General features: G+C 40.4%; 1 protein-coding gene across 2 annotated transcripts in view; it reads right to left on the bottom strand.

Annotated features, from left to right (window-relative positions):
* Positions 1–24,161, bottom strand: part of LOC101657159 (transient receptor potential cation channel subfamily C member 4 associated protein) — an 85,020-nt gene that overhangs the window by 54,723 nt on the left and 6,136 nt on the right. For both annotated transcript variants that reach the window (XM_004697941.2, XM_004697940.3), the window contains exons 2-3: positions 12,677–12,805; positions 8,615–8,731 (exon numbers count right to left, since the gene is read on the bottom strand). In XM_004697941.2, coding sequence (XP_004697998.1) covers positions 8,615–8,731; positions 12,677–12,805 — 246 coding nt within the window. The remainder of the gene's footprint in view (positions 1–8,614; positions 8,732–12,676; positions 12,806–24,161) is intronic.

Genomic DNA, 24,161 nt, shown 5'->3' with positions numbered 1-24,161 from the left:
GAGGGACATCTGGCTTGTTTTCAGCCTGAGGTTACTCAGTGTGCTATGAATAGTCCTATATGTCTTTTGGAGGAATATGTATGCATATATTTCCATTAAATATAAAAGTAGTATGTTAGTCTGGGTTGACTAGAGAAACAAATTCATAGATACTCATGTATATAAGAGCTTTATATAGAGTAATTATAATATTAAGATCCCAGCCCAGTTCAGACCATGTCCATAAGTCCAATTATTAGTCCATATGTTCGATACCAGTCAATAAATTCCTCTTCAGACTCATGCAGCACATGCAATGATGTTGAATGCAGGAAGATCACAGGCCAGTGGGTGGAAAGTCTTGTGGATCCAGTGGCGGTGGAAGCATCTCAATGCAGGCGTAGGTCTCCATGTGACTCCTCCAGCTTCCGAACTCTAGCTCCATCAGCATAGCTCCATGTGGCTTGTCAACAGGAATGTCTGAGAGAGAGTATGTGTCCCGCCTCCAGGGTAGAAGACTGGAGTTCCCTGAATCCTCAGAAGAAGGCCATGCCTACACAAGGCCTCACTAGCTATGGCCTGATTGAAAGGCTAAACTCCACCCTTTCACTCAAGTTGACAGATTATGTAACTGCCGCATAAGGGTAGAACTGCTGTAACATAAAGGTATGGATTTGTTCTTCCTTAGTATATATTGCCAAACAAATTTCCAGACAGGCTGTGCAAATCTATATTCCCATCAGCAGTGTATCAGAGATTCTATTGTTCCATGCTCTTGCCAACCCTTGGGGTCAACAGTTTTTATCATTGTAGCCATTCTAGTGGGGTTTTATTTGTATTTATCTGAGGATTAGTGAAGATGAACTCTTCTGCTTATGTTTAATGGTTGGTGAGACTATTCTTTTATGAACTGCTTAAATCTTCGGATCATTTTTCTATTAGTTTTCTTTTTACCTCTCTGATTTGAAGGAGTTATTTCCCTTGACGAGCCCATTGAAAGTAATTTGTGTTACAAATAGCTTCTCTATCTTTCTGACTTGTCTTAAAGGTATTTTATTTCATTTCATTGTGGTAAAATATATCTAACAGGGCATTTGCCACTTCTGCCACTTTTAGGTATATAATTTAGTAACATTCACCATACTGTACAATTATCCTTACCATCCATTCCAGATTTTTTCCATAAACTCAGTAATCTCTATACAGTAACCCTCCATTTCCTCCTTCATCAACCTTTCAGCAAATACAAATAAACTATGGCCTCTATGCATTTGCTTGATCTAGAAAATTTGATGAGGTAAACTTGGATATCTGTCCTTTTGTGTCTTTCATTTAGCACTGCATTTTCAAGGTTCGCTCATGTCACGCTCTATACCAGAATTTCATTTCTCTTCATGGAAGAAAATTCTACTCTATGTGTATACAACATTTTATATCTGCTGATGGATGCCTGGGCTGTTTCCACTTTTTAGCAACTGTAAATAATGCAATGACCTGCTTTCAATTCTTCTGGGTATATATCAAAAATTGTTGGGCCATTAGATAATCCGATGTTTAACTTTTTGAAGAACCACTAGCTATTTTCCATACCACCAGTCTCTTAATGACATTTTAAAATAAATATCAGTCTTTTACAGTGAAAAAATATATATCAGTGTACTCATTTTTAAGTAGTATGCTTGTGTCTTATCTAATAAATCTTTCCCTATCCCAAGATCATGAAGATACTAGCTTTTTGAAGTTTTTTACTTTTCATCTTTAATTCTATATTACATCTGGAATTGATTTGTGTGAATGGCATAGAGTAACTAGGGATTTAGGTTACTTTTCTGCTACATGACTCTCAAGTTGATCTGACAGCACTTACTATAAAACCACCTTTTCTCTACTGGATTGCACTGGCACCTTTGTCATGATTAGGTGACTATACATCACACAATTATTAGGCCTAATTTTAAGTGGCAGGAAAATGACTATGAAAAGGAACACTGAAAGAAAAGCATCTTACTGCTACCACAGAAACCAGATTGCCCTTGGATGCTGGAACGGGGGTCAACATTCAACTACCCTCACAAGATGCACTAACCACCAAATTTAGAATACTCCCTAACACCCAAATCATCAACTCTGTGATATTTGAAGGGCTCTTATTCCAAAGCAACTGCCCTGTTTGGAAGATACACTTTTAATAGCTTTCTTTTCTTGATGTAATTTACACATAAAAACAATTCCAACTCACAGCAACCCTATAGGACAGGGTGTAACTGCTCCATAGGGTTTCTGAGACTAAATTTTTACAGAAGCAGATACACATCTTTCTCCTACAGAGCAACCAGTGAGTTTGAACTGCTGACCTTGTCGTTAGCAGCCATATGCCTGACCCATGTTACTAGCGCTCCTTAATTTACACATACAGCTCTACAAATGGGGTAAATATTAAGTAAAGCAGCCAAAGGGAAGAAGGATGGACAGCTATGTGGGTATGGGCTAGTCAATTCACCTGAGTCTGTTCTTTCAATACAGCATGAGAGATCTTAAACTCCTAGGTCCTCGAGGCTCTAAGAAAATGGTTAGATTCTAGATCCATTGGTCTATTCTGTAGGGAGAGATAGCAAGACTTCTGGTAATGAGCTGTAACACACAAGAGTAAAAGAGGAACAAAGGTTCAACTCAAGGTTTTTGGTTTAAGCCAGTGGTCTCAACCTTCCTCAACCCTTTAATACAGTCCCTCATGTTGTGGTGACCCCTAACCATAAAATTATTTTCATTGCTACTTCATAAACTGTAATTTTGCTACTGTTGTGAATCGTAATGTAAATATCTGATATGCAGGATGTATTTTCATGTTACAAATTGAACATAATTAAACATAAAGCATAGTTATTCATCACAAAGCAATATGTAATTATATATTGTGAAATATTTATGTGTTTTCCGATAGTCTTTGGCGTTCCCTGTGAAAGGGGTCATGACCCACAGGTTGAGAACCGCTGGTCTAAATAAATGGAAGGATGCCAATGTCATTTACTAAGATAAAAAAGCCTGTAGGCAGGTGAGCTGCAGTTAGAGGAGATGAGCATGTTAAGTTGGAAGGATATCAAATGGAGATATCAAGTAGACTGTTGGATATAAGTCTGGAATTCAAACAAAAGAAGTGTCTGCTCTAGAGCTATGAACACAGGAGCTAAGAGCATGAAGATAGTATTAGAAAGACATTAGTGCAAATGCCATCAAAGGAGCAAGGGATTCAAGGACCGAACCCTCCAAGACTCAAATGTTAAAAAGGTCAGGGGGGGAAAAGATCCAGCAAAAAGCTGAAGAGTGTTCAGTGGGGTAAGAAGAAATTTAAGAGTGTACTATGTTCTACAACCCAAAGAATGCAGTGTTTTGAAAAGGAGGAGGGCACCAACTGCGTCGAATGCTACTGCTAAGTAAGGTGAGAACTGGAAACCCACCACTGGTTTAGCAACACTGAGCTCACCAGTGAGGATGAAAGCTAGACCAAAAGGCATTCTAGAAAGAATGGGAGAACCAGAGACCACAAATAGATAAAACTCTCCCAAAGAATTTTGCTGTGAAATATAACAGCTGAGAAAGGAGATGAAATAGGAGTTTCTCTTGAGTATGGGAGAAATAACAGTATGTCTTGTTGATAACTGAGAACAATCTGATAACTAGTACAGAAGTTAACAGACACTTGCTAGAATGATGTATTACCTCATAAAGCTATTATAAAAATTAGTATTTTTAATCATTTTATTGGTGGCTCATACAACTCCTATCACAATCCATCCATCCATCCATTGTGTCAAGCACATCTGTATATTTGTTGCCATCATCATTCTCAAAACATTTTCTTTCTACTTGAGCCCCTGGTATCAGCGCTTTTCCCCCCCTCCTTCCCCACCCCCAGATATTATAAAAATTATTAAATGACAAATTGTGATGATAAAATTATTCCCCAACACCCCCCCCCAAAAAAAAACAAAAAACAAGCCATATCTGATGAGTCAATTCAGACTCTAAGTGATACTATGTAGAGTTCTGAAGCTATAAATCTTTATGGGATCAGATGGGTTTGGGTTTAAACCAACAACCTTGCGGTTAGTAGTCCAACACTTACTCAGGAGCACCACCATGGCAGCGATGAAATTATTTAATGAAGGAGGTAGTGTCTCTCACTTACAAATTACTCAGCATATTACTACTCAAACATTCACTAAGCAAGCATCATGCTAGGGGCTAATAATATATGACTTCTGCTCTCAAACAGCTTCCAAAGTTAGGCTAGACAAAGAAACATCAAATGACAATCCTGTGTGATCAGTGCCATAATGGGAATCAATCTTTTTTTTAATGAGTTTTATGAGAATAAAACGGTGGAACATCCACTCAGCTCAGAGATGAGAAAAGTGGCTGTATGGCTTCCTGGCAGAAGTGAGATCTAATCTGAGAAATGAGTAATAAGTAGGTGCACAGCAGGGGAGGGAATAGAAAGGCAGTGTTCAAACCAGGGATCTAAGGAGAAATTTGCTCGGCTTGACTGGAGCAGAGGGTTGTAGGAAAGTCACGGGAGGAGAAGGTGGGGAGACCTGTAAACCATTCTCAGAAGTTTGGGTTTTATCACGAAATCAATCGGGATACTGATGCGTTAGAGGATTACTGAAAAAGAAAAAAACATGACTAGGGGGAACAGGACAGTGCTGGATAAGTCAGGTCTAATTTGTGGGAAACTGAGAACTGGGAAGACTGTATGCAGGCACATTCCTATGCTCATAATTAAGAGTCTGGGAGGCAGATTCTGGTGGAGGGAGGCCTTCGCATTTGTGGGTTGGACATCGATCCCACCATATTCTTCTAAGTAAAAGTTATTCCCCACGATGTCCCCACCATAGTAATGTCACTTTTAAGGTGCTGCTTGCATTGCTTACTATACTCTGGAAGGTTACCTGCTTGAAGGCTATCTACCTGTAGGTTATCTGCCATCAAAAGCAATCAAATCATCCAATTCTAAGTATGGCCTATTCCCTTCTGATAAGGATCATAGATTGTTCCCATGGAGAAGGGCTCAGGGACACATAAAGTCAATCCAGCTCAGAGATGACCAAGGTTAGGCCACCATGGGAAAGGTGAGCACTTGCATGTCTTGTCTAAGGTTTCCTTATATTTACCCTTCAATTGTACAAGCACCCCCCTCCCACCCCACCCCCGGCCACCTAGACCCATACAACTGTGGAGGCTGGTCCCCACAATAATTGAAGCTGGAGACAATGAATTTTTAGGGGCACCAATCACCTCACCCCCAATGATTCTTACCAAAAAGGCTGAGCATCACATGGGTAAGTGAGATGAAGGCACATCAGGCAGACCATGGCTGCAGTTTTCTCCAGGCAGGTGAAATGGAAGGCAATGGGTCAAAGCAGTGAAGTGTTTTGGCAAGCATGGAAAAACTAAACCAGATGATGAAAGAAGCAGCCTAACTTGGGGGTAGAGGGTGGGGATGGAAGAAAAAACCCTATCTCCAGATTCAGAAAATTTAATTCCTGGATTCCTAAACACTAGCAAGTACCATCTTAAAATCTATGTTGGTGATTTCTGAGAAGTCATGGAGAATTAGAAGGGTATTTGAAGGTCATGTCTCTAATAAGAAGCCCCATTTTAAGCACAGAGGTTCAGACCCAATAGCCCCTCCACTGGAGAACAAGGAGACTGCCTGCTCCTGTAAAACCTTTCCAGTATTGGAACTTTATGGAGCAGTTCTACCCTGTACAGGGTATGAGTCAAAATCAACTTGAAGGCAGTGGGTTTTGGATTATCTTCACTAAGAAAAAGTGTGGGGTCATGGGACCAGGCAGCAAAAGGGGCCAAAAAAAAAAAAAAAAAGCAGTAAAGCTGGAAGCAAATTTCAACCAATTCCAGAGACTGCCAGTCAGTGGCACTTGAGTAATTAGAGAAATCTGTGTCCACTAGAAAAACAGCAAGGTTTCACCAGAACAATACATATCAAAACTGTAATTCCCTTCCTTTCTTGACTGGATTACTAGATTGAGAGGCTAGGTTGGGGAAACTTAAAACACAGTAAAAAGAGTTTGTAGAAAGGTAGTTGACAATACCTTTCTGAAAATGTTGACAGGTATTAGCGAGCAGAACAGCTGATTCCTAATATATCATTCAAATAGAACAAGGGGACGCTAAATGGCTTGAGTTTAAAATCAGGAAAGACGTGCATGTGGGTTGTATCCTTTCACCATACTTATTCGGTCATAATCTGAGAAGCCAGGCTACAAGAAGAACGGAGCGTCAGAACTGAAGGAAAACTCATTAACAGATAGCTGTGAAAGCAAAGAGGGTCTGAAGCACTTACTAATGAAGATCAGAGACTACCGTCTTCAGTATGGATTACACTTTTAAAAATTGTATGATATGTGTGTGAATCACATGCCAATAAAACTATTAAGGAAAAAAATCGCACAATTGGACCAATAGTCAACATCAGGATAATCAGAAAGATCAAAATGGTCAAGGATTTCATTTTACTTTTGCCACAGTCAACACTCATGGAAATAATCAAGCAATCAAATGACATTGCAATGGGTCAATCTGCTGCAAAAGACCTCTTTTCAAAGTGTTCAAAAGCAAGCAAGTTACTTTGAGGAAGAAGGACACTTGACCCAAATCATGGTATTTTCAAAAACCTCACATGCATGAATAAGGAAGACCAAAGAAGAACTGATGCCTTTGAATTATGGTATTGGTGGAAAATATTGACTTTATTATGGACTGTCAGAAGAACTAACAAATTGGTGAAAGCTGAAAGCAGCACAGCCAGAAGCAAACTTCAAAGACATAAAATAAAAACATTAAAATATCAAAATGAAGTAATTCAGTAGAGGGGAAAGTATGAAACAAAAGTTGAAAGCAATAAAAAACCTAAAATCCACAAAAGCAAGACTTGATCAATCTGACAACCTAAGAAATAAACATTTCTAAATTTAAAAACAATATAAACAAACTCAAAGTACAACTGACAAACGAGGGGGGAAATGACAAAAGACCTCAGAAAATTAAGAGTGTTTACAAGCCAGCATAAACAGGCCCAATAACCAAACAGAAAAAATAAAAGAAACAAAAAGCAAGACAGTAACAGAAAATTGGTAGAAAAGTAAATTACTTATAAATACATACAATATTCACTCTCAGATGGAAGTATATATATATATTTTAAATCATTTTATTAGGGGCTCATACAACTCATCACAATCCATACATACATCAATTGTGTAAAGCACATTTGTACATTCATTGCCCTCATCATTCACAAAACATTTGCTCTCCACTTAAGCCCCCAGCATCAGGTCTTCATTTTTTTCCCCTTCCTCCCCAGTCCCCCTGCCCCTCAGGAACCCTTGATAATTTATAAATTATTGTTTCGTCATATCTTGCCCTGTCCGACGTCTCCCTTCACTCACTTTTCTGTTGTCCGTCCCCCAGGGAAGAGGTCACCTGTAGATCCTTGTAATCAGTTCCCCGTAAGTTTATTTTTAAAGTACAAAAAATACCGTCTTTTTCCTATCTGTTAGGTACCATGGAGTTGGTTCCAATTCGTAGTGGCCCCATGTCCAGCACAACGCAACACCACTTGGCTATGTGCCATCCTCACAGTTGTTCATACGTTTGAGCTCTTGCTGCAGCTATTGTGTCAACCTATGTTACCTAGGGCCTCCTTTTCACTGCCCCACTACATCACCTATCTGGTCAGTACATGAGAAATAAACATTCTAAAAGCACAGTGTTCAGTGAAAGGGGATTTGGGGCACTAGTAATGCTTTTTGAAAAATTTTTGAGTGGTATTAACAAAGGTATATTTTGAAGTAATTACTAGTGTACTTTTCAGTATGTAAGCTATATTTCAATAATAAAGTCCCCAAGCACATACACATATACATACTAAGTTGGTGATGGTGAAGGTAAACAGACACATACTTTGTTGTTGCAGATCTAAGTTAATAAAATCTCTTAGGCATATAAAAATGGCAAGCTCATATACAATAAAAGACACATAAGCTTTCATCCTGTTTGTACACAAATGTAATGAAGCTCTGACCGCAGCATTGTTTATAATTCAAATGTGTAAGAAAAAAATGCCCATCAACTGAGGCCTGGATAGATAAAGCAACGTATAATCACACCAAGTAAGACTACAAAGCTATTTAAAATAATGAGGTCAATTTACATGTACTGAAATGACACCATCTCCAAACTAACGATGCAGTCATGGAAAAAGCACGCCACAGAGCCATGCAACCATGAAACGGTTGTGCCACTCTGTGGGGAGAAGGAAAACCTAAGGTGGTGGGGTGAGGGTTTAACTCAAACACACGCGAACACATGCACCCACACAGAACGTGTCTTGAAGGACACACAAGTAACAAATCATCACAGCTGCTCTGAGGTGGAGACAATGGGAAAGACCACTGCTATCTGAGTTCAAATACATTAATTCTTCTAGAATATGCTGCTTTCCCACGGGTGAATGCCACTGAGATAAGAAAAGTGTGTGCTAAAAATTCTGAGTTCAAAATTCTCAACCACGAAGTAGTAACAGTAATAGTACCAGGAATAAGCAACTACTTACATCAACACCTCCAAACAAGTCAAAAATATACGTGTTTGGATAAGTGGTTTCTTGAGTAAGTTTTCTCTCTTCAGTGACAAATGCCATGGCCTCCATGGAGAGCAGAGGAGATATGTCCTAGTCGGGGGAAAAAGTATACAGAGAAGCATTTAGTTTCATACCCAACCAAGACCAAAATGGCAGAACCATCTGATCAACCCACGGTGGGTAATTAAAGTTACTAAGTTTGGGGGTGATTAGTTTTATAGCAATACCTCCAAAAGAAAAAGCTGTTCCAGATTCCCACCCCCACCACCCATGTTTCTCACCAGAAGCCTCTGAGGGAAGATGAAGCAGTGGGCTGGAGCAGTGATTCTCAAATTTTGATGACCATCAAACTAACCTGACAGGTGTGCTCAGATCAAGACTGCTGCACCCTGCTCCGAGAGATCCTGACTCAGTAGGTTGGGACCAGGCCTGAGAAGGTATATTTCTAACAAGTTCCCAAGTGGTGGTGACACTGACCATACTTTGTGGATAAAGAGTAGGGCTCTCTCTCTTCATAAGAAAGCCTGCTATGCCCTAGGTCCTTGGCTTTTATACTTTAGCCCATTTAATCCTTGAAATAATTCAATAAAGTAGACACAATTTTACCCATTTTACAGGTCTAAAAAACAAAATAAGAAAATAAAAGCTACTTACCCCAAGTGATAGAATCAACTACAGACCACTTATAGAAAAGACTGAGCCACTTCCTCTGGGTCTCATTTTTCTCATCTCTAAAACCAGATTGCTGGCAGCAGACACCACAAGCCTGCACTCTGCACTAAGACAATGTGGGCTCAACGGAGAGCCGCCATAGGCTTGGGGTTGGGTACTGCTAAGATTCCATCTCCTCGAATGAAAAGAGGAATGTAGAAGATACCAGATTTTGCCAGCCAGGCATCTCTTCAGCTCTCGTCTTCAAGTAACCACCACCTTATTTACTTCTTTGGAGATGAGCCCGTTCCTATTTCCATACCGTTCTGCTGGGGCTGCCAAACAGCAACTCAAGCCCAACCGCAGGGGCAGGTCAACAGGCTCTCACTGCCCCCCCTCCCCCCCCCATCCTGTGGCTGGTACATCTTGCAGACATGTCACCTTCTAGGTGTAATCACATGGAGGAATAGGAGGCCACACACCGATGTCAAGAAAAGAGGTAAGACGGTCTACTCTGATCAGGCCCTGAATTCACACCTGTGCTTTCCAGTTATGTGAGTCACCAAAGAGGTTTCTTTGCTTAAGCTAGACTGAGTTTCTGTCACCTGCAATCAAAATATTCTTGCCTGATACACAGAAATAGTCAATTACTTCATTGAGTTACCTTAAAATTAAATCGGCCTGGTGCTCAGAAAGCTTCAAATAAGTATCTGCTGGGTGAATAAAACATGATCCCGTGGCAAGAACTCACAAATGTTCACCTCCTTCTTCCTCCAGTCTCCACGGAGGTTTTGCAGGAATTAAATGATATAATGTATCGTTCTTTACAGAGTATTTTTAACCAAGTGTAAGAGGCTGTAATTATTTCTATCCCAGTAATAATGAGTGGGTGGGGGGAACAAGAATACAAAAATGACTCTTCTTAAAAGCGAAGGAAAGGCCACATTAATGCAGGGAGGGTAAAGGGAGAATGGGTAGGAAAGAGGGAACAGATTACATGGAACTGTGTGTGGCCTCCTCCCTGGGGGACAGACAACCAAAAAGTGGATGAAGGGAGACGTCGGACAGGGCAAGATATGACAAAATACCCATTTATAAACTATCAAGGGCTCATGTGGGAGAGGGGAGCGGGGAGGGAGGGGGAAAATGAGGACCTAATGTCGGGGGTTTAAATGGAGAGAAAATGTTTTGAGAAACGATGTACAAATGCGCTTTACACAATTGATGTGTGTATGGATTGGGATAACAGTTGTATGAGCCCCTAATAAAATGTTAAAAAAAAAAAAAAAAAAAGAAAGGCCACATTAATGAGTGCTTGCCACCGTCTCCAGAACCCCGGGCGCAGCTCTGCGGAGCTCAACAGGGAGCGCGGTGTCAGAACTGACTCGATGGCTGTGGGTTGGGTTTGGATGTTGTAGAAAGAATTACTGTGTGATACAATAATCAAAACGTCACTTCTGAAAAACATATTATCATTCAGTTTCATTTTGACCAAATACACGAGGGGGGTAGGGGCGCTTAAAAAACGGAATGAAAAGATAATGGGGTAGTCCCACAAACCTTTCCAAGTTCCATATAGAACTAGCATGGGTTTACATTTCAGCTCGTTGGCTCTCTAAATTCAAATTTGAGGCCACTCTACCCTGAAGTTTGAATAGGGTAACCCAGACTTACAGAATTTGAAATTCGGGGGTGGGTCCAGCACTGTTTTAATAAGCCTTCCTGATGATTCTGATATGCACTCAAGGGAGAGAGGCATTTCCACTTCTCTCTCAATCATCAAAGACAGGCCCTTTCAATCTTCTTTTCTAATCTCATTGTGAATTAGATCACGGCTTACAGAGTACATCAGGTTTTCATTCATCAGCTCATATGCATTTTGTTTCATGTCATTGATTGTGATCCTCAGTGAAATATCACTTATCCTACATCCTCCCTGAGTTTGATTCCCATTCCTCCTCCTTACCCAACCCTTTTGAACCTTGTCCTTAGACAAAGGCTACCCCTTTGAACCTAAATGGTTCATTATTTTAAGGTGTGTATGGCTCACTGGAGTTACAGTTCCTCTTACTCTTTGGCCCTATTGTTTGACTGAACATTGAGCCATGGAGATGAGTTTAATTTCAGACCTGAAGGACGACTAAGGGCCATAAAATCTTGGGGGTCCAATGAGTCTCCATCTGACCAGTAAGCCGGGTCTTTTAAATTATTTTATTTTTTTTACCTCACATTTTTCTTCCACTCTATCCAGGACCTTTTAATGTGGTCCCTCTTTCAGAGTTGGTTCAGGGGTGGTAGTTGGGCACCATCTAGTACTTCTGGTCTCAGGATTGTGGAGAATCATATTCTCGTGGTCCACTAGTCCAGTGAATTACTTACATGTCTCTTCAATTTTCACCAGCCTGCTTTCCTCTGAACAGAAAGAGACCGATTATTGCCCCTTAGATGGCTGCTCATGAGCTTTTAGGACCCCAGGTGCCACTTCACACCAAAGCAGGATGTAGAACACTGTGTGTGGACTGTGTTATGCTGACTGACCTCACTGTTCTCGGAGACCATGGTCCAGGCCTCCAGGCCCAGAGATTCATTTCCTCAAGGTGTTTGGTTATGTCTAAATTTTCTTAACTTTGTTCCCTGAATGCTCTCCCATATTCATGGATATATTTGCAGCAAAGACAAATAGAATTATTATATACATATTCTCTATCTATCTATATCTATATATTTGTGTGTGTGTGTGGTAGGGGGATACACCCACTCTCTTTTACATATACTCATTCAGCCTGTGTATGTATCTATTCATGCATCTACTTGTGGATCCCCTTACTGCAGGGCTGTGTGTATAGCAGTATTTACCTCTTTGGCCTCCTCCTCGTGTCTTCTCCTGCCTCTATCATTTTCTGCTGACCTCTCTCCTACTATATATTGCCTTCTCCTTCACCCCCGCTAACACTTGTCCTACCATCTAGATAGTAATTTAACCTCCCTCCCTTCAGTCTTCTTATAATAGTCATAATTATCAACAACAAGGCCCTTCCCATAACCCTTCAACAACAGGAGATCCTTTAAACTGTTCAAAAAGAATGTCATCAAAAATTTTGAAGAAAAAAGAATGTCATTCAAATCAATCCAGGACCTGGCTGTGCTGTCCCAAATAACGCAAGCACCGCCACACGGTCAGAGTATAAAGACCAGGACACACACAGGAACTGGATAATGATTACCTAAGGATGGTTGGGTTGAGGCCATTTTTATCTTCATCTTTGCACTTCAATACTTCCCAAAGTTTCTACAGCTTACATAATAGAGGCCATTTTCAAAAGCAGACAGCTTATGTCACTTGGAAGTCCAGAACCCAGTGCCCCCAAGAGCCTAAGGACTCACCTTGAGGATGTTTTGGCACTCAACGAAGTCACTGTGGAGGTGGCTGGTTGCATACAACTTAAGGAGCAGCTGGGGAATTCCACTCCATTTGGATTGTTTGTCTCTCTCCGCCAAAAAAGTTTCAGTGAACTGTTAAAAAAAAAAAGTGGGAGAGAAACATTTTACTGGTGAAGAAAGAACTACTGGCAGATAAGGTAAAGGAGAACAGTTGCCTCCAAACTCACGTAGGCCAAAAATGTCAAATGCCTTTCTGGAAACGTCCCAAACAGCCTATGTAATCTACAAGCCATCTCCTTGCCTTGCGATAAAATGCCCCTTGTAGTCTGTCATCTACTTTCCTTTCCAGCATCGCCTTTCAGATGCACATTCTAGGCTCCTGAAGTCCATGTTCTTTCTCCCTCGTGCTATTCTGTACGTGTTCTTCTACCTGCCTAAAATACCCCTCCTGTTTCCTCTACCTGAAAGTTCCTTCTTCACCTTCAAAACAAAAGATAAAGAACCAAGAGTCTTCCCAGATTGGCCTTGCCCTCTCCTATTTCTAAGTGGTTAGGTACCCCTCCAAACCTAAACTTTAACCAAACCAAACTCACTGCCATCGAGTCGATGCCAACCCATAACAACCCTATAAGACAAAAACTGTTTATGAGTAGAAAGTTCCATCTTTCTCCCTTGGAGCAGCTGGTGGTCTTGAACTGCTGACCTTGCAGTTAGTAGCCCAACTCGTAACCACTACGCCACCAGGGCTCCTCTCCCTAACAATTCAATAATTAAAAAGACAAAAGTAATAATAAAAATTAAAAAGGCAAGCAATTTAAAAATAGACAAAGATATAGTCATTTCCCCAAGTTAGATACACAAAATGGTCAATAAGTACCTGATGCCAAACATCATTAGTTATCATGAATATGCAAATGAAAACCATCATTAGTCATCAGGAATATAAAAATGAAACCATAATGAGATGCTACTTCATCCCTATTAGGACTACTAGTACCAAGAAGTCAGATAGTAAAAAGTGTAGGCCAGAATGTGGAAAATTCTCACACATGGCAATAGGAATAAAAATGATGTGCTCAGCGTTGTGTTTGTTTGTTTGTTTGTTTGTTTTTTGGAGAGGAGTGCATAAAGTGCAGCCAATTTGTAAAACTGGCAGTTCATAAAACAATGAGGCATAAAATTACCATGATATATGTATCTCCGAGAAATGAAAATGCATCCCTACAATAACGTGTGCACACATGTTTACAGGGGCATCATTCTAATAGCGCAAAGAAGAACACATCAACTGAGAAGTGGAGAGACAGCACTTGGCCATAGAGGAGGAAGTACTGAAACATGCCACAGTGTGGACAAAACTCGAAAGCCACTGTGCTAAACGAACAGTCGGTCACAAAAGGCCAAATATTTCATGATTCCATGAGTAGGAAAAGTCCAGTATAGGCAAAGTAAGCAAGAAAGAAAGAGGATTAGTGATTGCCAGGAAATGGGCAGGGGGGGGAAATAGCAACAATTCAATCAGTATGGGATTTCTTTTAAGAGTAATAAAATGTTCTAAAAATTGATTCTGGTGATGAATGCCTAACACAGGGTATATAGTAAAAACCAATGGGAAATTGTGTATTATGTAAATTGTATCTCAATAAAGGTGTTTGAAAAAATAAATTATGGGCATAATCTAAAAGTAGGATTGTAGTAATGGCTACCTATCAACTTTATAAAAATTATTTATGTCCATTTAAATGAATGAATGTTATATTTTATGAACTGTATTCAATAGCTGGGTAAAATAAGTGATTCATAAAATATTATGTGACCTCACTTATATGAAGGTTAAGAGCAGGCAAATGAAGAAACCAATGTATATTGGGGGGCGGGCGGGGAGAGACAAAAATAAAAGGGATTGTTAGTTATGGTACACTGAATTTTGGTTTATATTGATGGAAAATTCGGGTTGCACAGCCGATTGATGTAATTGCTGGCAGTAAATTGTACACCAGTAAAAGTCTGCATTAACGAAAATTATGTGACAGATATATTCACCACAACAAAAAAAGAGTTGCTGGGGAGGCTTATGTATAATCAGACAGCTCATGGGCCGTGCTTCCTTGTTTGGGAGGTTTAGGGACATACCAATTAACTGTCCAATAATGTGTTTAGTTAACTTGTGTTTTACCTCCTAGTTTGCTGAGCAATGCCCAGTCTTAAAGCTTGCAAACAGCCATCCAAGCACAGCAATTGGTTTCTATTTCCCTGGAGCAAGAGAGGAAGAAGGAGAACCAGGAGTAAGACGGGAAATGGAGTACGTAGCTAACTATCTACTTTGCCATGAGAACAGAAGAACTGGATGGCATGGTGCCAGGCTAATATTTTACTGAACATTTTGATCAAAGATTTCAATGAAGAATCCTAATCAAAGGGGGAAAATGCAGAATAGAATTTCAAATTCATGGGGGCACCAGATTTCTGGAGCCATTGAGGCTGGATGAGTCCCAGAAATGACCGCCCTGAAATAATCTTTTAAAATTAAAGATTTAAACTAAGAAAGATCCCCTTGTGTCTTCTTTAAACCAAACAACAGTTAACTAGTAAAGAATGTCTGCCTCAAGCACTGTGCACTTTTAAGAAAGATCCATGAAATCAAAATAACAACTTAGAACAGCAGTTCTCAACCTGTGGGTCGCAAGCCCTTTGGGGGTCAATGACCCTTTCACAGGGGTTGCCCAATTCATAACAGTAGCAAACTTAGTTATGACGTAGCAACGAAAATAATTTTATGGTTGGGACGTCACCACTACATGAGGAACTGTATTAAAGGGTTGCAACATTAGGAAGGTTGAGAACCATTGACTTAGAAGGTTAGACAGAAAACCTAGGAGGCAAAGGAGTGTATGTAAATGGAACGGAACAGTTCAGAAAGGAGGGTAAGAGTGGTTCCCAAACTCAAAGAACATAATCAGTGTCATGGAATTATATATGCTGAGTATATTCTCAACAAACAAGTAATAGTAAAATTGGACCAGCAAACCCACAATTCTAGTGGGGGATGTTTTACACATCTCTTAGGCACAAAATCAGTAAGAATATAGAAGCTATGCCACACAGTTAAACAACAAAATCGACATATATACAAGACTATACCTAATAATTGCTACCTAGACCTTCTTTAAAAGAACACAAGACCCCCCCACTATCATGATCCCAATCTACTTTACAAATTCAACTAGACCAGAGCATGTACACAAGTACAGATAAGAGCTGGAAACACAGGAAATCCAAGACAGATAAACCCCTCAGGACCAATAATGAGATTAGAAATACCAGGATGGTAAGGAGAAGGTGCGGGGAGAAAGGAGGAATCAGTCACAACGATCTACATATAACCCCCTCCCTGGGGGACGGATAACAGAAAAATGGGTGAAGGGAGACATTGGTCAGAGTAAGACATGAAAAAATAATAACAATTTATAAATTATCAATGGTGAGGAAGGGAGGGGAGGGGAGGGAGGAAGGAAATGAGGAACTGATACCAAGGGCTGAAGAAGGAAGAAAATGTTTTGAAAATGAGGATGGCAACAAATGTACAAATGTGCTTGATACAATGGATATATATATGGATTATAAGAGCTGTATGAGCCTCCAATAAAATGATTATAAATAAATAAATAAATAGTAAAAAACGTGAGACATTTACAAAAATGACCATTTTACTGGGCAACAGAGCAAATGCCAACACATTTATAAGAAGTGAAGTCATAATTCAGTTCTTTTAGTTAGTTCTCTGACCAAAATGCAATTAACTTGAAATAAATGACAGCTTAATAACTCTTAAACCCTGAGTTTTATAAATTAAGAAATATACTTTTAAAATGCACGCGAGTCAAAGAAAAAATCAAAGTGGAAATTGGAAAGTATTCTGAAATGAATGACAATGAAAATACTACGTATTTAAACTTGTGGAGCATAACTAAACCCCATGCTCAGTGGCCAGCATAAACCTAATACGAAACCTGTGAAAGGGTTACAGGTTTTTCTCATTCATGAACATGAGAGGTAAAAAAGTCTTAACATGAGCATCATGAATCAAACTTGGCAATCTATAAAAGGATGTCATTTGTATCAGAAATTCAGAGTTGGTCTAATATTTGAAAAATGATTCAGTGTGATTCTCCACATTTTTAACAAAGAATTAACAATTATATGAACATCTCAACTGATGCAGAGAAAGTACTGATAGAATTTGACATCCATTTATGATCAATTCAAACTGAGAAAAGGGAGCTTTTAATGAGTAACTCAAAACGCCACACTCACTGCCACTGAGCTGATGCCAATTCATAGCAACCCTATTGTACAAGGTAGAACTCTGCCCCTGTTGAGTTTCATTGTCTCTTAATAATGAATATTTACGGAAACTCTCCACCAAACACATGTAGTGGTCAAACGTTAGGCCGGGAAGATGCCACTTCTAACCCTTGTACAGGATGTCCCAGACAGCACAGTCAGGCAGGAAAATAAAACACAGTATTTGAAAGGATAAATATAACCATCATTTGAAGATGATATATTGACAGACAATCATATACATAGACATACCTCTTATTGTTGGGCTCTACTTTGTTGTACTTCGCAGATAACGGTTTTATTTTTAACAAACTGAATATTTGTGGCAACACTACATCAAGCAAGTCCATTGGTGCCATTTTTCTAACAAATGTCTCTGTGTGACATTTGGTAATTCTCACAATATTTCAAACTTTCTCATAATGCTAGCACCCACTTAGTAGACTAGAGAACAGTGTAAACATAACTTTCACATGCACTGAGAAACAAAACAATTCCTGGACTGGCTTTAATACCGAAAGTCACCTTAAAAGGTGGTCTAGAACCAAACCTGCAATATCTCTGAGATATGTCTGTTCAGTTCAAAAGAACCTAAATACAATTAATAAAACATAAGAGTAATATAAGAATAAATATTGATTATATATTTGTTAACAGTTTAAAACTACTACTCTAAAAATACTATTTACAATACCATAAAAAATACCAAATACCAAGGAACAAATCTAACAAGTTATGCAAGATCACTACATAGAAAATATGGGGAATATTTACATCAATTGGCATAACAATGTTCATGAAAAGCATGTTCTACACCCACTGTGGTAAGGAGCTGTCTGTGATCTTAAACGCTACCAAGCAGCCATCTAATACACAACTATTGGTTCTTTCTTTGGGAAAGAGAGAATGAAGAAAAGCAAAGATTTGAGGTAGCAAATAGTCCAAACGTCTCACCAGACCACAAGAACTACAGTGCACAGGGCCTCAAGTCTAGAAGAACTAGATGGTGCCCAACAACCACTACCAAACATTCACACAGAGCCATACAACAGACAAGCCCATAAAATAAACAGCAACAACCCAAAAGAATGTGATCCTTAGAACAACCAACTCGACAAGATTAAAAGAGCACACTGGTCCAAAAGCCAAGACAGCAAGAAGGAAATCCGGACCACAGGAAACAGGAAACCCTGGGTGGAAAGGGGAGATGCAGACAGATTGTCGGAATGCAACCAGTGTCATGGAACACTTGATAAGCAAAGTTATCTAATGAAAAACGAGTATGCTCTGTAACCTTTCACCTAAAGCACAATTAAAAAAAAATTCTATCACCAATCCAAAGATAAGGAGCGAGGAAGAGGGAGGGGACTGAGATGAGGCCAAACCAAACTCACCGCCACAGAGTAGATTCCAACCCTGACAACCCTACAGGACAGGGCAGGACTGCCTGCTGTGAGTGTCCGAGACGGTGAACGCTTCACAGGAGTAGAAAGCTGAGAAGAGAGCAGGAAGAGTGGAGAGTGGGGAAAAGAGGAAGAGGAAGAAGGGGCAGAAGGTAAGCAGGGGTAGAGGAGCAAGAAAACAACACCAGGTTTGGGAACTAAAAGGTTCAATACTGGAAAGTGCCATTCTCCATAGGAGTGAATGCAACTGCAATGGAAAAATTTTGTTGTAAAACACACACACACACACACACACACATAATTTTGTTGTAAATATGTACACTCATTTTAAAATTGTATGGAAAGGGTAACAGGCCAAGAAGAGCTAAGGCAATCTTGAAAATAGGAAAACATACTCCTACTCAAATAAGCAAAAAACCCCAAATACCACATATACTCAAGTATAAGCTGACCCGCATATCAGCCAAGGCACCTACTTTTATCACAAAAACTAGGTTAAAAATGTGCTGAAAAACTTGGCTTATACACGAGTATATCCAGTACCTACTTCTATAGAGCCACGCTGACTTCTAGTAAGCTTACACGGCAGAGAACCGCCCCACAGTCTTTTGTTTCCAGGGCTTTAAATCTTTAAAGTTCACAACCACATCTTAGTCCCTCAGAGTAGCTGGTGGGTTTGAACCACTAACCTGGTTAGCAGTGGAACGCTGTAACTGTTGAGTTGCCAGGGCACCTCCTATTCTATATAACTCAAACCAAAGGCACTGCCATCGAGTCAATTGGTGAACTTGCAGCTAGCTGCCCAACACATAACCCACTAGGGCCACCAGAGCTCCTTCCCATTCCGTATACCCTAGCCAAAGAATCAGCAGTATAGTGCCAGTGCAAAACAAATCTACTGCTTTCAACTTGATTCCAACTCATAGTGATCTTATATCAGGTTTCTGAGACTATGAATCTGTAAGGGAGCAGACAATCTCATCCTTTTTCTGAAGAACAGCTGATCAGTTTGAGCCTCCAATATTGCAGTTAGCAGTCTAATTCTTACTCAACAGTGCCACTGTAGCTCCACAGACAGACCAGGACAAAACAGATAGGACCATGCATATACAGATTCTTGACTTATGACAGAGGTGACATGACAGAGCAGGAGAGGGAAAAGAGGGAATTTCCAGTCAATCATGTTGGGACTACTGGATAGCAATGTATATGACAAGCCTCACACCACAGCCAAACGCCAATTCCAACTGAAGTGTACAACTAAATGTAAAAGGCAAATAAAAATAATAGTAGTAATGTTTCTGGAAGATAATTTCTTCATGATTAGGGTAGGCATAGAGTTCGTACATAAGAAATAAACCATAAGCACTAGCCATAAGAAAACAGACATATAATGAATTCTATTAAAATTAGGCACTTCCGCTCATCAAAAAACTGAAAAGGTAGCTGCAGAGCAGGGAAAATATATGCAAGACATCACTACAACAAAGGTCTCATTATCCAGGAAATGTAAAGAACTTCAAATCAATTAAAAACCAACAAAAGACACACAGACAAATGTGCACAAGATTTAAGTAAGCAAGTCACAAAAGAGAATTTTCAAATGGCCAAAAAGTATGCCTGAAGAGATGCTTGTTCTCATTAGTCATCAGAGAAATCATATTAAAACCACAACACAATACCACTACACACCCACTGTTGTCAGGAGCCTTCAAGTTGACTGGGGCATAGAGCTGCTACCTCATGTAACCGAGAAGGACTGCCCCACAAAAGTTTCTTGGAAGCAGTCTGCCTCGTCTTTCTCCTGCTGTACTGCTGGGTGGATCTGAACTGCCCTTTGTTAGCACTTAACCTTTGTGCTCCTCACAGACCCATTGGAATGGTTAAAATTTAAGACGGGCCACATCATGGCTAACCAAAGTGGAACAATACAAACTCACAGACACTGCTGATAAATTAATACAATCACTTGAGAAATCTGAGTAATTGTTACTGAGGCTGAACCTATGCATATGCTATAACCTAGCAATTGTTTCCAGATAGGCACTCAACAGACACAGAGAGATAAATACCAAAATGTTCAGGTGAGCATTATTTATACTAATTTATATTATTATATTTAATAGGCAAAAACTGGAAAAGATCTCAAATAATCATGGAACGTAGAATGAAGTGATACAAAACCAGAACACTATCACTCATTGCCACTGGGTTGATGCCGACTCATAGTGACCCTATAAGATAGAACTGACTGCCCCCCATGGGTTTCAAAGACTAACTCTTCACAGGAGTAGAAACCTCATCTTTCTCTCACAGTAGTGGATGCGGTTGGCGGTTTCAAACTGCTGATCTTATGATTAGTAGCCCAATGGGTAACCAATATACAGCAGTGAAAATGAATGAACTACAGTTTCACCAACACCATGGATGAGTCTAACAAAGGGTGTTGGTGGAAAACACGTAGATTCCAAAGTGCATACGGTTTTAATTCTACTTACATAAAGGATAAAAACTGGCTCTACTAAATGTAATGTTAGCCATCAGGCCATCAACTCCATTTGAAGAGAAGGGAAAGCACAGATTTGGTAGGGCTATGGTAGTCATCTTGTAGTTGCTACCTACTCAACAGTTTTGCCATCGTTCACTAAATAGGACTGTGTTTGGATGTTATATTTTAACACAAAAAATTCATTTAACAGCCTAAACAAAATAATGTTTCGGACCAACATGGAATGACCTCTAAGAAACATTTTGAAGTGGGAAAAAAGCTAGCTGCCCAGTAGCGTGTATTTTGGCAGTGGGTGCATGAGTGTTTGTGGCATTGCTTATTATAGTTTTTTGTAGGTCAAATATTAAACTAAAGAACAAACAAACAAACATCTGGAATACGAAAAATTCTCCTTTAGTATTGTTAGTTACCAGCCTACCTAAAGTTAGGTTCCATTTTTCTCCCAGAGATTTCACTTTCACTCCTGAGGCTTCCAATGGCCGGCTCTGAGGGCTTGGTCAGTGGTGTGCGTACAGTCAAAAGATGTCTGCTACTCTGTGCAAACCTAAGCAAACAGCTAATAGCCAGGATTCTGCAGGTGGGGAAATGTCAGTTGGTGAACACAACATTTTTCACTTGCATTTTATTTTATTTTAAGTGTCCAACACCATGAAAAAGACTCCTCTATGTACTTCACAGGGGAGTTTCGGAAAGCCAGCAAGCGGTGATCCTTAAACTTTTAGAGGGTAAAGAGTGGGGAAACTGGTCATGCACATCTCAGAACAAAACCACCGAACAGTTACCCCGAATGCTTCAAACAAACGGACCACCATCACTCAGATGCTAGGAGGAAAAAACGAGACTCGACCTAGAATCTAGCCAGTTGCCGTTGAGTTGATTCTGACACGTTTGTATTTAGCGAAATGAACAAGTGTCTGAATAGAAGACATTTTCAGAAATTCACGGTTTTAAAGGTAACACACGCTTTCGTGGAAGGCTTCCAGATGATGTGCTCCTCTAATGAAAAGGATGACAACCCGAACGAACATGCATGAGAAGCAAGGGTGGAGCGACTGCGACTTGCTTACTTTGGACGCATCATCAGGAAAGACTAGTGATAGAAGAGGACTTCGTGTTTGCTAAAGCAGAGGGTCAGTGAAAATGACCGCAGCCCTCGGTAGATAATAATCGCAGCAAAGGGCACAGATGTATCAATGACGATGAAGATGACACGGGTCCAGGCAAGTTTGTCCAGGGCACCAGGAGTCCGCACCAACTCAACAGCTGTAACAAACAGCAGACCTCCCAAACTCCAGCTCAGTGCCACCGAGTCAACAGGGACAAAGCAGAACTGCCCCTGTGAGGTTCCGAGGGTATACAAGTACAGACAGTTCCCAAACTCCAGCTCAGTGCCACCGAGTCAACAGGGACAAAGCAGAACTGCCCCTGTGAGGTTCCGAGGGTATACAAGTACAGACAGTCTCATCTTCCTCCTGCAGAGTGCCTGGTAGGTTTGAACTGCTGACACTGTGGTTACTAGAGAGCAACTATTTCAAACCAGAGCAGGAGAACTCCAAGAGGAGTTAAAAAAAAAAAAGAAAGAATTTGGGGAACAAATTTTATGTATACAGAAAGCAAAACAAATGCTACACAGATACTTTATCATATCATAGGAAGGCAAAGAAGAGGCCAGGTGGTGTGACTACAAACATCTGACAATCTGGAAAAGGGCAAAAGAATTAAGAGAGCAAACAAATGAGTGGCTGCCAAAGGCTAGGTTTGGAGGAGGAGTTGATGACTACCAGGGACTTTTTCTATGTCCCAGCCATTAGTGGAGAGGAGCACTGGTGGTGTCATGGGTTACATGCTGGACTGTTGACCTCAAAGTCAGCAGTTCAAACCCACCAGCTGCTCCGTGAAGAACGATCAGGCTTTAGAGATTTCAGCTTCAGAATCACCGAGGGGCAGTTCTACTCCATCCGGTATGGTCACTATCTATAGGATGACTCCACGGCAGTGAGGCACATCCATTATGGTGCTCTGACAACTGCATGTTTGTTCAACGGCACTTTTAAACTACTGACCTGAGGGGGAAAACTATTCCAAACACATACAGTTGTATACTATTTAGCTCTGCTATAAACAATAATTACGTAACATAACTATTCATATAAACCCCAAACCACTCACTGCCAACAAGTCAATCCCGACTCACAGTGACCCGACAGAACTGCCCCTGTGGGAGTAGAAAGCCTTATCTTTCCCCTGCAGAAAGGCTGGTGGTATCAAACTGCTGACCTTGCAGTTTGCAGTCCAAGGCATAGCCAATGTACCTCCAGGGTTCCTAACCATTAAGATGAACAGCCAAAATTATGATATAAATATACTGGGAAGATGGCAGAGACAAAATATGTGATCTAGGATGGGGTGAATTAAATTTTACATTTCTATAAGAGAAAGAATAATGTCTATGTGGTAGTTAGACATTATGTCAACTTGATAGTACCTGTGTGGAAGTAGGGGTGGAGTCCAACCTGTCAATCAGGCGGTACACTGGTGATGCCCCTTTAGGGGTGTGGCCTTTTCATTGAAGAGATGGTAAGAACTCCTCTCCTTCTGGCTATTTGCCCTCCTGCTTTCTGAGGTTCTGTGTCTGCCTTCAGGGTCACTCCATATGGGCTGCCAACAACTGAGAGCTCTCAGTGTCCTGTCAGTCTCTTGACCTTGGGTCCCCGTGACTCTGCACCCACCCGCCTGTGATCTCCCAGCTTCCTGTCTAATCTTCAGTGTCATCGGCCTGCAGCAACATGATTCTGAAGAGAGCTCTGGGCTAGCATCAGACCTATGGACTAGAGTTGGATTGGGCTGGGACACCTTGATATAAAGTTCTTTCTTACATATAGAAGACTTGCACTGGTTTTGTTTCTCTAGACAAGCCAGCCTAACAGAGTCTGGAATTTTAAAAAGTTAAGGAACAGCCTTTTAAAGTGTGGATCTTTAAAAATCCTGGCTCTCCTGTTCCCAGGCCCTTCCCCTTGGAAAGAATGAGCTACAGTGTGGGCAGTGGTTGCCTAAGGAGCATGGTCACGAAGAGTGTGGCTCAGGACACTGCTGGTTTTTTGTTACAAGCCTTATGATCCTCAGTCTCCCAATAAGCGGGGAAATATTCAACATCACAAGGAGTCTGACTACTACTACGTTGCCTTACAAAGCATTTACTTATCTAAAAATAAGCATGTGGATTTTGTTTTCC

The sequence above is a fragment of the Echinops telfairi genome, unplaced genomic scaffold, assembly GCF_000313985.2.
Source record: "Echinops telfairi isolate 266 unplaced genomic scaffold, ASM31398v2 ScPeMD7_5592;HRSCAF=6446, whole genome shotgun sequence".
NCBI classification, from domain to species: Eukaryota; Metazoa; Chordata; class Mammalia; order Afrosoricida; family Tenrecidae; genus Echinops; species Echinops telfairi.
Note: the sequence above shows the minus strand (reverse complement) of the source record. Positions and strands in the feature narration are given on the sequence as shown.